General features: G+C 45.4%; 1 protein-coding gene across 4 annotated transcripts in view; it reads left to right on the forward strand.

Annotated features, from left to right (window-relative positions):
* Window positions 1-17,338, forward strand: part of MCC (MCC regulator of Wnt signaling pathway) — a 366,135-nt gene that overhangs the window by 301,760 nt on the left and 47,037 nt on the right. For all 4 annotated transcript variants that reach the window (XM_075601563.1, XM_075601553.1, XM_075601572.1 and 1 more), the window contains 4 exons: window positions 9,669-9,815; window positions 11,636-11,725; window positions 12,219-12,367; window positions 16,512-16,652. In XM_075601563.1, coding sequence (XP_075457678.1) covers window positions 9,669-9,815; window positions 11,636-11,725; window positions 12,219-12,367; window positions 16,512-16,652 — 527 coding nt within the window. The remainder of the gene's footprint in view (window positions 1-9,668; window positions 9,816-11,635; window positions 11,726-12,218; window positions 12,368-16,511; window positions 16,653-17,338) is intronic.

A 17,338-nucleotide genomic window follows, 5' to 3' on the forward strand; every position in this document is an offset into this window, starting at 1 on the left:
GGAGGGGAGGGGTGGGGAAGAAACAACCCGGCTACTATAGCATTTGACCCGCGCGTGCAGCGGGAACACAGGAGGGGAGGGGAGGGGTGGGGAAGAAACACCCCGGCTACCTCATTATATTCAGACCCGCGCGGGCAGCGGGAACACAGGAGGGGAGGGGAAGAAACACCCCGGCTACCTCAGTATATTCAGACCCGCGCGGAGGGAAGAAACACCCCGGCTACCTCAGTATATTTAGGCCCGCGCGGGCAGCGGGAACACCGGAAGGGAGGGAAGAAACACCCCGGCTACCTCAGTATATTCAGACCCGCGCGGGCAGCGGGAACACAGGAGGGGGGGGAGGAAAACACCCCGGCTTTTACAGTATGTTCAGACCCGCGCGGGCAGCGGGAGCACCGGAGAGAGGGGGAAGGATGTATTAGTGTATACAGTATATAAATATTTAAAGTGCATTAAATTCCACCCACCTGAAGCATCTGTCCAAACTCCTCCATGACCGGATCAGTAAATTGTAAATTATAGGAGCTGACACAATTATACAGCAGGATATGAGGAGGAGGAGGAGGAGGAGCAGCAGCAGATGCGCACGAACGCACTCACTCAACCCCTCCCCCCCCATTACTTACCCATGCAGAAAGGGCGGTTTGAAGTCCTGGCATCTCCATCTCACGTCACAGCCAATCAGCTACGATTTTTTTTTTTTCAATTTTTTTTTTCCGAACAGGGGATTTTTTTTTTGCAGAGCAGGGGAAAGGTTACTGGCCACGAGCCAATATCCGATCGCAGCTGGCGAGTTGGCGACCGGGTTTGTCGAGCACTGTATATATATATATATATATATATATATTATATCTCCCCGCAAACCTCTTTCCAAATAACATACAGTAGGGAGAGACACCTGGGCTCAGATAGGAGCACACCTGAGGTGCCTGGGTGCTAATGGTATATGCAGTAATATAAGTATATTTAAATGACTCCCATCCCACACCTAAAAAGATTTCCATAAGAACTAAAGTGGTGTGAAAAAGAAAGTACACCCTCTTTGAATTCTATGTTTTTACATATCAGGACATAACAATCATCTGTTCCTTAGCAGGTCTAAAAATTAGGTAAATACAACCTCAGATTAACAACAAAACATGACATATTACACTGTCATGATTTATTTAACAAAGATAAAGCCAAAATGGAGAAGCCATGTGTGAAAAACTAAGTACACCTTATGATTCAATAGCTTGTAGAACCACCTTTAGCAGCAATAACTTCAACTAATCGTTTTCTGTGTGACTATCAGTCACATCGTTGTGGAGGAATTTTGGCTCACTCTTCTTTACAACGTTGTTTCAGTTCATTGAGGTTTGTGTGCATTTGTTTATGCACAGCTCTCTTAAGGTCCAGCCACAGCAATCGGGTTGAGGACTGTGCCATTGCAAAACCTTGATTCTTTTCTTTTTCAGCCATTCTATTGTAGATTGCATGACCCAATTTTGGCCAAGCTTTAGCTGTCGGACAAATGGCCTCACATTTGACTCTAGAATACTTTGTTATACAGAGGAGTTCATGGTCGACTCAATGACTGCAAGGTTACCAGGTCCTGTGGCTGCAAAACAAGCCCAAATCAGCACCCCTCCACCAGGGTGCTTGACAGTTGGTATGAGGTGTTTGTGCTGATATGCTGTGTTTGGTTTTCGCCAAACGTGGCGCTATGCATTATGGCCAAACATCTCCACTTTGGTCTTGTCTGTCGTAAGGGCATTGTTCCAGACGTCTTGTGGTTTGTTCAGATGCAACTTTGCAAACCTAAGCCGTACTGCTATGTTCTTTTTAGAGAGAAGAGGCTTTCTCCTGGCAACCCTTCCAAACAAACCATACTTGTTCAGTCTTTTTCTAATTGTACTGTCATGAACTTTAACATGTAACATGCTAACTAAGGCCTGTAGAGTCTGAGATGTAACTCTTGTTTTTTTTGCAATTTCTCCGAGCATTGCACGGTCTGACCTTCAGGTGAATTTGCTGGGACGTCCACTCCTGCGAAGATTGGCAACTGTCTTGAATGTTTTCCACTTTTGAATAATCTTTCTCACTGTAGAATGATGGACTTTAAATTGTTTGGAAATGGCCTTATAACCCTTCCCAGATTGATGGGCAACAACAATTGCTTCTCTAAGATCATCGCTGATGTCTTTCCTCCTTGGCATTGTGTTAACACACACCTGAATGCTCCAGACCAGCAAACTGATAAAACGTCGGCTTTTATAGAGGTGGTCACACTTGCTGATGATCAATTAATCAAGCGAATTTGATTAGCATCACCTGTCTACTACTTAGCATCTTAATTCCTATGGAAGCAGTAAGGGTGTACTTAGTTTTTCACACGTAGCTTCTCCATTCTGGCTTTATTTTTGTTAAATAATTCATGACACGGTGTAATATGTCATGTGTTGTTGTTCATCTGAGGTTGTATTTACCTAATTTTTAGACCTTGCTAAGGAACAGATTATTGTTAATATGTCCTGATATGAAAAACCATAGAATTCAAAGAGGGTGTACTTTCTTTTTCACACAACTGTATATTGAGTTGACCAGTCTAAAGCTAAGATTATAGTAGGCGAACGCGCGACGGAGCACATGGCGTCACGTGCGCCTGTTGCCTGAGTTATGGGTGAACTGAGCTTCCAGCGATTGGGGAGGTGTGACGGATGTGTCACCAGGCTGGTTTGCCCTCATTGGCTGAACCGCTCACGTGACGCACCTGCTATAAACGCAGCCTAAGGCCCCTCGTGAGGAATGGGGTGCTGGGTTCTGTCTTAACAGGATTAGAACCCACAACGTTTGCTGTTCTGGGCCGCAGCTTTAGCGGTGCGAGTGAAGCCAGCTGCTGGGTAGCACCACTGTCGCAGCAGTTTCGTGAAGGTCCGGTGCGGGTTTAACGGATCCCGCGTTCATTGCTATTCAAGTCAACAATGGACCTTCATGAGTCTCCCCCTACGTGACTCAAGATGCATATTTCAGTAGATCAGAGTCTTTTTTTAGCAGAAAAGACACGAGGAACAAGCCTGAAAAATCTGATCCTATTAACAGAATATGTGACCTGTAGGAACCCCCTGTGAGTTTTCGACTGTTAGTGCTAGTACTTACATCATTGTAGGTGGAGCTAGCTCGACTTACTCAGCAACTTAGTGAAAAGACTCTACACGTGAAACACTGCTTCATGTGCCATTTACTATTCAGAAGCACAAAGGAAGCTTTTTTTTTTTTCCCCCGCCAATTTCTTTTACTGGAGAAAAGTTTTTGAGGAATTAATGTATCAAGCAGATACAGTAATGAAATACAGCTGACAGAAACACTTGGTCACAGTTAAAAGAAATGTGATCTCCCAGCAAACACAAAACCCGCAGGGTTGTCTGAGAGAATGATTAAATGGCGAGCGGGCAGACTGACTGCTTTCTTCTCTGAATGCACATCTCTCTCCTGGATTGTGTGAAAATGAGGGATTTCAACATGAATTAGCAACAACACCAAAAACAACTGTTCTGGGAAAGAAGTCAGAAGTTTGTTTCTACGTTGCCTAATATAATCAAAGATCGTATTCTGTGTAGCAGGATACCAAAACCCAGTCTCCTAAAGAGACAAATGAACAAACACCTAACCATATGAAATAATTGTGGTTAAACCTTTAAATAACACAAGGTCATTTTTTTATTCTGATGTGCAACATTTTGACGTAGAAATGTACTTTACTGCAGCCAGAAAGGAACATAGTCTCTGTTTCATATCCACAAAGTATAGCTGTACTGATCCAGCGATCGTTCAGTCTTTCTGTTTTAGATATCGGGTTAATCAAGAGGGTTTTGGTGTGCCCATGTATGTATTTATCGGTCGGCTCTGCATTTGTTCATAGAGACATGAAGTAATGCCAGTTTCTGGAATCGCTTGGTTTATTGCACCTACCCATTACCATCCGCTCCCCGAGGTTTTCGTTTCTTGGCTGCGATCCATTGCTTATAAGATTAGAGTACATTTAGCTTGTCATCAGTCACAGCTCCTTGGGCTGGGCTGGCTGCTTTCCTGCAAGTCTGTTATCACGAGGGCTCATGTGACTGATGAAAGGTGAAGGTACACACAAGTGCAAAGTCACAACGCTATATTTTCCATCGGTGATGGAAACCTTGCTAATTGCTCTGTTGGATGTGTCCTCTGTCTTTGTCTCTCTCTTCTTATCAGTATTTTTTCAGTGGGTATCAAAAGCATTTTCATTTAGAATGCACACTTGGTGTGACCCCGGCAAAAGCGTGCGCAGTATTCTAATTATAGTCTCTGATTATAGTCTCTGATGCCCAGAATTTTTGCAGCTTGCAATTTGTTTATTTCCAATGTGTTTATTTCCAGCCAATCAGCTTTTCCTTTTGTCAGACAAGCTCTGAGACAAGGCAGGGGATTGGTCAGGAGGCAGGAACAGCTCTCAGACAGGGCAGGGGATTGGCCAGATAGCAGCAGCAGGCAGTGACTTATCCCCCTCCCTCCGTGAACACAGCTTCATTTTGAGTTGAGGAGCGAGAGAGTGTTTGTGTAGCTGCAAAGTAAGTGGTTGTCTGCAGTTTGTTTGTAGCTGCAGTTTCTCTCTGTGTGTGTGTGTGTGTGTGTGTGTGTGTGTGTATGTGTATATGTATGTAGCTGCAGAGTTTGTGTGTGTAGCTGCAGTTTGTGTGTGTGTGTATACTGTAGTTGCAGTGTGTGTGTGTACACAGGGGGTGGCAGTGTGTGGATATAGATAGCTGCAGTGTAAGTGTATGTAGAGGTGCTTTCATGTATTTACCATTTTATTTAAAAAAATCTATATAACTATACAAAAGTGTCTATTATTTATGGAAAAAAAGCCTACATTTATCCTATAATAGTAATAATCCCCTCAGAACAGGGCATTACTGGCCAGTAATGCCCTGTTCTGAGGGGATTATTACTTAAGTATAGAATAATATAATATAATGATTTGTTGGAGTTAATGTTACCCTTTAATGAACTAGTCCCCTCCTGGGCTCAAAATTAAGTTTTTGTAAACTTTGTTTTTGGAAAATTCCATTAATTTAATATATTTTTAAAGAAAATTGGTGAAAGCGTGATTATTTGTACTAAATGTACTTTATTATTGTATTCTGTTGTAATCTTGCTATCTGGGTTGCTATGCCAGCCAGACTGTGTAGAGGCCGGGTCCTTGTGCCCCATACCTCCCTTTCTGCTGATGTCATCAGTTTCATGGTTCGGCACGTCCTCCTTTTGCAGAAGGCTCCCCAGGGTTTCCTAGCGAATCTACCAGGGGTGCACTGCTGCTTCCTCCTTAGCTCTTAGCCACGTGCAGTTCCCCACGTTCCGTGGAAAGCACAGCGGAAATACATTGATTATGCCTTAAAGCCAAAAAACGCAACATTCATAAATCTTTCTGACACACAATGGGATAAGAAAAGCGAAAGCCCACAAAAACACCACCAGTTCATATATATCGCCAGTCGCCAAAATGAATGTGATAAATTAACGAAACACATTCTAAAAATACATGATACGTGACGCGATCTCTGTAAAAGAACAACTTTATTGTTGTGCATAGTTTATTTGATACGCTGTGTGACACTGTATTTGTAAAGTGTTCCATTTAATCTGCACTTGTACATCTATTGAGATCTGCAAGAGCAGGTTAATGCTTTTCAAAAGGCCTAATCCAAATTAACATTTGCTTTAGGGAATTTAGTTCGAAAAAATAAAAACGTGAAATTTATTGCAAAGTGTATTGACCTTATATTAAGAGATTTATTTTGCATAACATTGTGTACATTGATTATTATATTGATGTGCAGAGTTTCCATATAGGGAGCGTGTATATCCAGTATGTATAAATACAACAGATCTGATTGGACGTTGGCAGCACATAGCAGCTCCCGCCTCTCAAGGGACCTGGAATTGTCTGTGAAACGTCCCTGTTACCTGCAGAAACTTCTGAGATATTCTGAAGGGAAATCACAAATGAATGAGGTTATACTTGTGTAACGTTGAGAAAGTTCTAAGCACGTGACGTGGACTATTTAACTCCTTTTTATTTATTTTTATACCAGCGGGGCCGCGACACTTTGTAAAGCTAGAGTTTTTTTTAGAGATGTTATTGTATATACCAAACCACACTAACTAGCCCAACTTCCCCCTTAAACCCGACCCCCTCCCCCCCCACCACCATCTTGCCTACCAAAGAGGCTAGTACGGCATTGCAAGGCAATGCCTTATTAACCGCTATGGCAAATTACAGGTTAAAACCTACCACCCTCGTCCCGGAAAGGTCTAATGTCCCTGCCCCAAGCGCCTACACCAACCCCACCCATCCCCACTCACCTAACCCTCCCCCCAACTCACCTAACCCTCCCCAACTCACCTAACCCTCCCCCAACTCACCTAACCCTCCCCCAACTCACCGAACCCTCCCCCAACTCACCTAACCCTCCCCCAACTCACCTAACCCTCCCCCCAACTCACCTAACCCTCCCCCAACTCACCTAACTGCCCCCCAACTCGCCTAACCCTCCCACCAACTCACCTAAACCTCCCCCAACTCACCTAACCCTCCCCCAACTCACCTAACCCACCCACCCCCAACTCACCTAACCGTCCCCCAACTCACCTAACCCTCCCCCCAACTCACCTAACCCTCCCCCCAACTCACCTAGCCCTCCCCAACTCACCTAATCCCTCCCCCCAACTCACCTAACCCTCCCCCCAATTCGCCTAACCCTCCCCTCAACTCACCTAGTCCCTCCCCCACTCACCTAACCCTCCCCCCAATTCGCCTAACCCTCCCCCCAACTCACCTAGCCCTCCCCAACTCACCTAACCCCTCCCCCAACTCACCAAACCCCTCCCCCAACTCACCGACCCCTCCCCTCAACTCCCCCAACTCACCTAACCCTCCCCCAACTCACCTAACCCCCCCAACTCACTTGACCCCTCCCCCCCAACTCACCTAACCCCAAATCGCCTAACCCAGTGTGCCAGTGCGGCTATCTAGGCCCTCTCAATATACACACAATAATATATTATTGGCCCGTACCTCCCTTTCTGCTGATGTCGCTGGTTGCATGGTCTGCCACGCCCTGCTTTTGCAGTTGGCTTCCCAGGGTTTCATAGCAGACCTACAATACATGATTGCATTTATTATATATGTATGTTATATTTTTCTTTTACTACTTTGGCCTACAGTCCGATTAGCCACCTTTGGCTCATTGGGCTATTAACCATTCTTGTAGAAGGGGTTAGGTATGTTGGGGTAGCGCATGTGTTTGTGGGGGTTGGCTCCCCAGGGTGAGGAGGGAAGGGGGTGGATGGTTAGTGTATCTTGAGATGCATATTAACCCCAAAGAAGTAAATATATTATGAAGTGGACAAAAGTTAATTGAATGAAATCTTATTTATTACCGTATTTCCTCGATTCTAAGACGCACTTTTTTTCCCAATTTCACATCTCTGAAATAGGGGTGCGTTTTAGAATCGATGTACTAAAAAAATTAATTAAAAAAAAAACCTGCTTGGGGGCGCTGCAGACGGAGGGCGTGCAGCTTTCAGCGTTTTACCAAAAAGCGCGGTAGCCGGCTGCTTGAACCACGGCCCCCCGCCCGCTCTCCCCCTTGTGACTCTCGGTTGTCTCAGGTTGCTTGAAGTGCTGGTCCCCATGCGACGCACAGAAGATTTCAGCAGTGCGGCTGCCAGCACCACGAGACCTCCCTCCCCCCCTCTGCGGCCCACAGCGGTGCGGCTCTAGCGGCACCACGAGCTGACCGCCCCTCCCCCCCCTGCTACACAGCTTCCAGCCCCATGAACCCTCCGCCCCCCTCCGCTACTCACAGCTTCCAGCCCCATGAACCCTCCGCCCCCCTCCGCTACTCACAGCTTCCAGTCCCATGAGCCCTCTGCTACTCACAGCTTCCAGCCCCATGAACCCTCCGCTACTCACAGCTTCCAGCCCCATGAGCCCTCTGCTACTCACAGCTTCCAGCCCCATGAGCCCTCTGCTACTCACAGCTTCCAGCCCCATGAGCCCTCCGCTACTCACAGCTTCCAGCCCCATGAGCCCTCCGCCCCCCCCCCCCTCTGCTACTCACAGCTTCCAGCCCCATGAACCCTCCGCCCCCCCCCCCCTCTGCTACTCACAGCTTCCAGCCCCATGAACCCTCCGCTACTCACAGCTTCCAGCCCCATGAGCCCTCCGCTACTCACAGCTTCCAGCCCCATGAGCCCTCCGCTCCCCCCCCTCTGCTACTCACAGCTTCGGCTGCCAGCCCCATGAACCCTCCGCTACTCACAGCTTCCAGCCCCATGAACCCTCCGCTACTCACAGCTTCCAGCCCCATGAGCCCTCCGCTACTCACAGCTTCCAGCCCCATGAGCCCTCCGCTACTCACAGCTTCCAGCCCCATGAGCCCTCCGCCCCCCCTCTGCTACTCACAGCTTCGGCTGCCAGCCCCACGAGCCCTCCAAACCCTCCCTTGTCTCTGTGTGTGTCTGTCACTCTGTGTGTGTATGTGTCTCTCTCTGTGTGTCTCTGTCACCCTGTGTGTGTTTGTGTGTGTGTCTCTGTCACTCTGTGTGTTTTTGTGTATGTGTCTCTGTCACTCTGTGTGTGTTTGTGTATGTGTGTGTGTGTGTGTGTGTGTCTGTGTGTCTGTGTCACTGTGTGTATGTGTCTCTCTGTGTGTTTCTCTGTCACTCTGTGTGTGTCTCCCCCCTCCCCTGTCTCCCTCCTCACGTCTCTCCCCCCCCATCCCCTCCACTGTCTTTCTCCCCCCCATCCCCTCCACTGTCTCTCTCCCCCCCAGCCCCTCCACTGTCTCTCTCCCCCCATCCCCTCCTCCCCCATCCCCTCCTCACCCCATCTCTCTATTCCCCCCTTTCTCCCCCCCTTCCCTCCTTTCTCCCCCCCTTCCCTCCTTTCTCCCACCTTCCCTCCTTTCTCCCCCCCTTCCCTCCTTTCTCCCCCCCATCCCTCCTTTCTCCCCCCCTTCCCTCCTTTCTCCCCCCCCCTTCCCTCCTTTCTTCCCCCCTTCCCTCCTTTCTCCCCCTTCCCTCCTTTCTCCCCCCCTTCCCTCCTTTCTCTCCTTTTTCCCCCCTTCCCCCATTCTCTCCTTCCCCCGCATCCATTCTCTCTCTGCTCATCCGATACTCTCTCTCTCCCCCCATTCTGTGTCTGCCTCTCTCTAGTGCAGATAACTGTATGCTACTGTTTGCTAGTTTAAAAAAAAAAAATCTGCACATTTAATATAGTGGGTTTTTTCCCCCAAATTTTATTTTATTAAATCAAGGGTGCGTCTTAGAATCGAGGAAATAGGTTATTGTAGTTATTCACCTTGTAGTAAGTCATAGCTAACGCCAAGTTTAGGTATGGTTAATTTACTATGTAACTATGTAATTTCTATTGCATACACATATATTCCTATATTGTAAAAACAGTATACGTAGCACTTTACAGTGTGAAACTAAACGTTTTCATGGTATATATGTCTATATACGTGCGCGCACACATTTACACTGCAGTAAGTCATTTTATTTTATGCATGAATATATATATTTTCTAAATCGTGCTTGCAGTTCTATGCTAGCGACGTATAAAGCTGAAGGTGTACCGATTTTCATTTCAGGTGCGGGAATTGCAAACCCGGCTGCAAAGTGTCCAGGCCACGGGTCCCTCTAGTCCTGGTCGCCTGACTTCTGCCAGCCGACCAGTCAACCCCAGCACTGGTGAGCTGAGCACGAGCAGCAGCAGCAATGACATTCCCATCGCCAAGGTGAGCCATTGTGCAGCCTGCTAATGCCTGACATTATCTGAGAGAGGCAGATCGTCGTGTCCTCAGCTGCTCTGCAGGCGGGCGATTAAGGGGCTGTGGTGTCTGTGCCCCCTCGGGAGAAACCCCTGTGGCATAACTTAAGCTGCAGAGAGAGAGATAACTGAGCAATCATTGTAAGGCTCTTCTGTCACATCAAAGATGCCACGGTTCTGTAACCCCTTCTGTGCCAGAGGAGCGTCCAATGCAATGTATTCCAGCCACTCCACCCACTCAGTGTGTATATATACAGGAATCGCAATGAAGTGAAAGCGCTTACCAACAGCTAACTGTAATATAGCTCCTGTAAAATATATGTAACGGGTTTACCCATCCCCCCCCCCCCCCAATCGCAGATAGGGTCCCCTAGCGAAATACTACTCTGGTTACACATGGCTATAGTGTGATGCACCTGCTGGCTTACAGGACTCCTGAGTCTCCCGCTTGATGGTATTAAGGGGAATGGCATCAGGACTGGCATATGAGGTAATGCTGAGTTATACTCATGGTACAGCGCCTCCATCTCTTCCAGACCACCAGCGTAGCAGGGAGGAGTCTCTGAAAGAGAACCTCTATGTGAACCTTCTTCCCAAGTGACTCCACAAACAGGACAGAAGCAATATCTTTCTTTGGCATCCTTTATTAACAGCAGGCATGGACAGCCGCCCATCATAGTGGCTGGTCGTCTAGCCACTCATTCTTAGGTTGCCAACCCAAAGGAAGTCCCTGACCTTACACTCCCAGTCAAGGTCACTGAAAGCAGGTCTAGCTCTTCCCTTACTCCCTAATGAAGTAAGAGGTATAGTCTTCCACATCACTCTCTAGAGGGAGGGCCACAAACACTGCCAGAGCCCTGACAGGTTGCTGGATAGACTCACCTCACTCAGGTGGTGAGGCACACACACTAAATTCAGGAAGTGCTGCATATTATATATCTTCAGTAGGCACCACCCCTGTGTCACTGTAAGTGGACACAGAGCCTGATGTCACTTCCTTCACTAAATAATACACAGCACAGAAGGTGAGGGCAAACCCCATGATTACTCCTGGCAAACCTGCCCTTTTAACAGGGATTATTGCACAGGAGGAGAAAGACACGTAACCCCAAAATTACACAGGGCTACATATATATATATATTTTTAACAATCTCAAAAGTGACATTGATACTGTTTTGGGGTGAACTGAGGTAACAACGCTGCATTGTTTGCAAAGCAGCTTTTAGAAAATAGAGAGGAAGTATAATAGAGTAGTGGTTACGGTGCAGGTCTGGATTCATGTTAGATTTGGTCTCAAAAAGGCTGCCTGCAACCCCGCCCACCCCCCCCCCCCCCCCCAATAACTAATATCTTGGAATGTGCATCCCATTTGTGAGGAGCTTATACAGTACCTTGCTTTGGCTGTAACCTAGCAGAAGGAAGAGAATATTAGCGCTTCCAACATTGGCTGCAGGGTCATTTTTGCTGTAGACGTAACGCTGAGTGTAAAATCACATAGTGGAAATAATACAGCAGCGATTGCAAATATGCAGTGATCCTGACGGAGTAACAAAGCATGTGAAGGCCATTCGTACCAAACATTGACATGATGGAATTTGACAGAAGTATATATTTTTTTTTAAACTATGTTTTTTGGACTATGTTGCCGTTTATCCTGCAAAAAGAAATAAAGAGACTTAACATACGGTGAAATACTTGGTTAATTGTAATGCGTTTAGAAAAGCTTTGCAAACTTGGAAGAAAAGATGCCTCGTTTAGTGACTTGCAGTAAATGTTGTCATCCGTAGATTGCTGAACGGGTGAAGCTGTCGAAGACCAGGTCAGAGTCCTCCTCATCAGAGAGGCCTGTGCTGGGCTCAGAGATCAGCAGCATTGGGGTGAGTATCTAAATTAATGGACGTATATCCATTGTGACTGGAACTGGGCAACTACAAACACACCGCTGTAAAATAGAGCCAGAACTGCACAGTATTCTTGGAGGGGAAATGTTTCTGAGAAAAATGTATATACTCCTTTTATAATCGTTTCTTTGTTGTAATAATTATTCAATCATTATTCCTTACTACCCGCTTCTTATGTATGTTTTTCAAACTACAGTATGGTAACTAGCTAACCCTGCTTAACAGAGACTCTCTATCCTGGCTTCGTGTCTCTCATTCACCATGGAGCTCAGTGCAATTTACCAGCTTGGGGAAGTCTACTGACATGATTGATGCATGTTATAGAGAAGACTGGTTGAGTCTTTCCCTGATAATAAGGTTCAGGTGGTCACCCTATTCTTAGTCGCAGGCTGAGCTCACGTAACCAAGAGTTTTCTACTAGTGAAGGGCTCCCTGTTCTAGAGAAGCTGAATCGGCCTGTTTTCTGCAGGTGTCCAGCAGTGTGGCAGAGCACCTAGCCCATTCCTTGCAAGACTGCTCCAACATCCAGGAGATTTTCCAGACTCTGTACTCACATGGCTCTGCCATCTCCGAGAACAAGATCCGAGAATTTGAGGTGGAGACCGAAAGGTTAAACAGGTACAAGGTCATACGTTGACATTTGTGGTTATTAAGAAAAATGGCAGTACAATATAATGCAGTGTTCTGGTTTTGGATAACAGGGATGTTCTGTGGTTGTATTAATTCATTCAAGGTATTAAATGATCATTGCGCCTGCATCATAAGTCCATCTGACCATCAAACCACGTCAATGCCAATAGATCAGAAATATTGTTTTAATTAGTTCCCTGCCAAAGCGTAGCTGACCTTTCTGGCAGCGAATAAAGGGGAAATATATGACAGGCACCTCTGCCAGTGGCAAAAATCGTGACTAATTAAAGGATTATAACAGTATGTCAATTGGAGTCAGGTTTTGGGTTGTTCCGGTTTCTTATTACCCAAAATAGTACAGGCGGTCCTCAGTTATCCGACAGAATCCGTTTCCGCACGCTGCCAGCAGATAGTGAAAACGTCAGACTGCAAATCCCATGTTAATGAGCGGCGGACAGTCCGTTCCGACGTCAGCTAACACGTTCCGGGGAATGCTTTGTGATCTGTCGGATATTCCATTCATCGTAAATCAAAATGGCGGATGGCGAGAACCACCGGTACTACTTAAAATGACTTTAAGTAGTGCTGCGTCATTAGCCGTCTTGCTGCCAGAGAGGCGTGCGATGCCTACCCGACAGCAAACCGGTTTCTTATAGGCATAGCATGTTGCCACATGGAAGCCTGCAGGCAATTGAGATTAAATATATTAATAGCAAGATCACTTCTTCATAGTCTGAACAAAAGCATATAAAAAGTTGGAGGCTTCGGAAAACATGTCAACAAGCACATATTTATTTTTTGGGAAAGGCCAATTATAAAGTTGTAGAGTGAACATTAGACTTAAATATATGATACCTGATGCTTTTTAAACCTGGTGTCTTAAATCTGAAAGAGGTTATTTCGCATGAAGGTCTTGTCTGGCTCACTTAACCATCGTGTTATAAAAGTACAGTAAGTGCAGAGAAAATCATTATACCTATATTCCCAAACTGCCTGTTCTTTGGAAACGACTGCACACATTCCAGATGTAACATTGTGCCACAGGCCATTATGTTTGGCAATGAGTAATATACAGGTAGAGAACATTTGAAAAGCTCTCTTGAGTGGCTATAAATCTGCCCTTAATCTAGAAGCGGGAGCGATATCACTTGTACCATCTGGATTACAGGTGTTCAGAAAGGAAGAGATTTACATCTTTTATCCTCTCAGGAGAGCTTATGACTTTGTAGAGTTTTGCAGTCGATACTGTTGTGCATTGTCTACGAGAGACAGAACCAGCACTTTTAACTCCCTTGGCACCGGAGGGTCTTATTGCAAAGAAAACAGATGAGAGAGTTTGAAACTGCACCTCGCCAACATTTAGCTGTATAAAAAAAACTTATCCTACTGAAAGTGAGATTCAAAATAATCATGAGGTTTTCCATGGTTGTGTATTTCGTGGCGCGAAGGAAGTAACTAGCATCAGTGATGGTCTGTTGGGGGGTTTGTGAAATGTTAACACATTTGTAACATTGGCACGTTATGGACATTTGCGACCAAAAAAGGGCATAATAATAAAAAATAAAAAATAAAAAAATATATATATATACAGTATGATATGAAATATATATATATATATATATATACACACACACACACAGGTTAACCAACCTCACACTGATGAGACCCATTAAGGTCGAAATAGCTATCTGTGGGTAGGTTTACTGGCTATGCATCTTAACCCAGGCTGTGCTCAAAAGCGGTGCAATGCAGCAAGCATAAGCTTATAGGGGACCATGTGATATGGTTTTGAAGCAAAAGGTGGCACTGTGTGCTCATTTGCCTGTCATTTCCCAGAATCCCTTGCTGCAGTGGAAGCCCTGTGTGCTTGATGATAATGGTGAAAGGCGGGGTTGCAGACCTGTCTAAGACATGCTAATGAGCATACAGTAATATATACATTATATATATATATATATATATATATATATATATATATATATATATATATTATACATAAATCTGTCATTAAAAAAACAGAATTTGTGGGCATTTTGGGGACTTTGACTAAATTTGATGATTTTCATGTTTACTTTCAGCCTTAACAGCTTCTGTACTGCTATTTCTAATGCCTGTTTCTTCATAACATGCACGTTATTCCCTCGCTGTCAGAGGATCCAGCAACTCAATACATTACAAGACCCTCTGGCAGCAAAGAGGTTAGGTGCAAAACCTAGCAATACAGAAATAAGTCCATAAAATATACTATACGCATAGTTTCTGTAAAGTGCTGGTGTGTGACAGGAGAGAGGATTCTCTGGCCATTCAGTTGCAGTAATCACAAGAGAGTTATAGAGCAGTTTCTAGAACATTTACAGTGCTGCCCATTTTCAGAGGCCGTGAAACAAAATAGTTTGTATCAATATATCTGCAAAATAGAAAATTGTTGGACAGATTTGCTATAAATAACGTGATTGAGATGAAAGAAAACGTGTATATATATATATATATGCAGTTTTCGACAAACCTATACATTTGCTCGCCCCGGGCGAGTGGATTTAACCCCCGGGTGAGTAAATATTGGCCCAAGCAGCACACGTTTGGTACTAGGTGGCGAGTAGATTTTTTTGTGTGGCGAATAGATTTTTTGGTGATTTGTCAACCACTGTATATATGTATGTGTAATATATATATATATATATATATATATATATATATATATATATATATATATATATATATATATATTTGACAAAAAAGAAAAGAAGCGTCAGCTCCATAGCATAATACTGTAAATAAAAGGAATTTTTTATAACATGGATTAGTCACCAGGACGTGCACTCACATATTGGGTAAAAACACATTCGTTTGAGACAATCTGTATATGGACGCTAGATGTTGGAGGACGGATCAAGTGCTGATATCACTTAGACCAGCGGTGCGCAAACTGGGGGGTGCGAGATTCGCATGGGGGGGCGCGCGGGGCTTACAGAGGCCCGGCGCGCTTCCCGAAGGCACTTAAATTAAATGCTGGGGAAGCGGCGAAGGCCTCTGTAAACTGCACTTACCTTGCTTCTGTAGACGCGTTGCCATGGCACCGTGACGTCATGACGCCGACAAAGGAGGCAAGGTAAGAGGCGGGGCGGCTCGCAGAGAGGGGAACAGCTGGCAGGGGGCGCAGGGAAAAAAAGATTGCGCTCCCCTGACTTAGACGACAGAAACCATGTTGGGTGTTTGTGAGTGCTCTGCACTGCCCGATTCACGGGTTACAGTTTGGCTGAGACGCCGGTCAGCGCGGCTGGTAGCATTACGGAGGAGCTGGAGCTCTGTTGTGTTATATCTGGCAAAGGAGGAGACAGGAAATTGTCTGAAGTTCTCCCGACAACAGATGAGTGTCCCTCACAGCCCTGGCAACATGGTTTCTGTCGTCAAAGTGATATCAGCACTTGTTCCGTCCTCCAACATCTAGCGTCCATATACAGATTGTCTCAAACGAATGTGTTTTTACCCAATATGTGAGTGCACGTCCTGGTGACTAATCCATGTTATAAAAAATTCCTTTTATTTACAGTATTATCCTGTGGAGCTGGCGCTTCTTTTCTTTTTTTGTCTTGTAGGTTTTTTGTGATCAGGCTAGATCACTATGAAGCTTGCCTACTCCATAAGGACTGTTTCCTGAAACTGGACATTTCATCATCATCATCATCATCATCATCATCATCATCATCATCATCATCATCATCATCATTATTATTAGGATTGGTTTAATATAATTCATCACTTTTCTTTATGTGTTATTATTACTTTACATTGTTCACCACATCACGTACACTTCTATTAGTCTTATATTTATTATATCACCCCTTTAATCATCATTCACATATTCATACACTACTAGCGCTACTATTTGTTTGTGTTGTGTGTGTGTATATATATAATATATATATATTTTTTTTTAACAGACTTAATTGTACTGTACCTTCTAACTATAGGTTGGTAAAATGATGGTTCCTAAGTGCTTATTGATCTGCAGTTCAGCCTGGTTGCCAGTACCTGTTGATCAGTGCATTGCAGATCCCTCCAGACCTGGAAGAAAAAAAAACCAGGCAATGATTTACATGAGGGGATGAAAATATTGATCTTCTCTCTGCAGTCGAATCGAGCACTTAAAATCCCAGAATGATTTGCTGACAATAACACTGGAAGAGTGTAAGAGCAACGCTGAGAGAATGAGCATGCTGGTGGGGAAATATGAATCAAACGCTACAGCCCTCAGGCTCGCTCTGCAGTACAGGTAAATATGCAACGTCTTCACTCAAACGCTCAGGCAGCTTCCAATGCTTCAAAATACTTCATGCGTTTCATTGTTTCCTCAAACTTTTGGGTGTGTCCAATTTGCACACGTTTTCATGGATCTCGGTTGTCTCTTCCTCCCTCTCAGGTCAGTAACTACGGGATGTGCGGAGTTTCACGCTTGTGACTCAGCGGCGGATTGGAGGTTCAACTCGCAGCTGCAGTTGAGGTCCTTTCCAGGCCACACATGATAGGCGGCATTGCACAGTGTCTGCACGTCAACCTTTCACTGCCATTGGCAACATGGAACCTGCAGCTCTCTCACCGGGGGGCTGTGCTGTGTTAACACGCACCCTTGGAGTCAAGCTTGCAGAGATCACTGACCGTTAACCCTTTCACGGCCAGGTGCGCCACCGATGCAATGCAGTGCAAAGGGTGCAAGCAAACCCCACTCGGAGGCAGACGCAGCAAATTTTATATTTAAGAAACAGAAGTCTCAAAAATTAGACGTTCTCTCTGTAGAGAGGAAACTTCTAACTGCTGCTAATATTGTACAATCGGACAGGGATCCTGGTCCCACTGGGAGAGTGATCCGGTCCCACTGGGAGAGTGATCCGGTCCCACTGGGAGAGGGATCCTGGTCCCACTGGGAGAGGGATCCTGGTCCCACTGGGAGAGGGATCCTGT

This window comes from Ascaphus truei, chromosome 1 (genome assembly GCF_040206685.1).
Source record: "Ascaphus truei isolate aAscTru1 chromosome 1, aAscTru1.hap1, whole genome shotgun sequence".
NCBI lineage: Eukaryota > Metazoa > Chordata > Amphibia > Anura > Ascaphidae > Ascaphus > Ascaphus truei.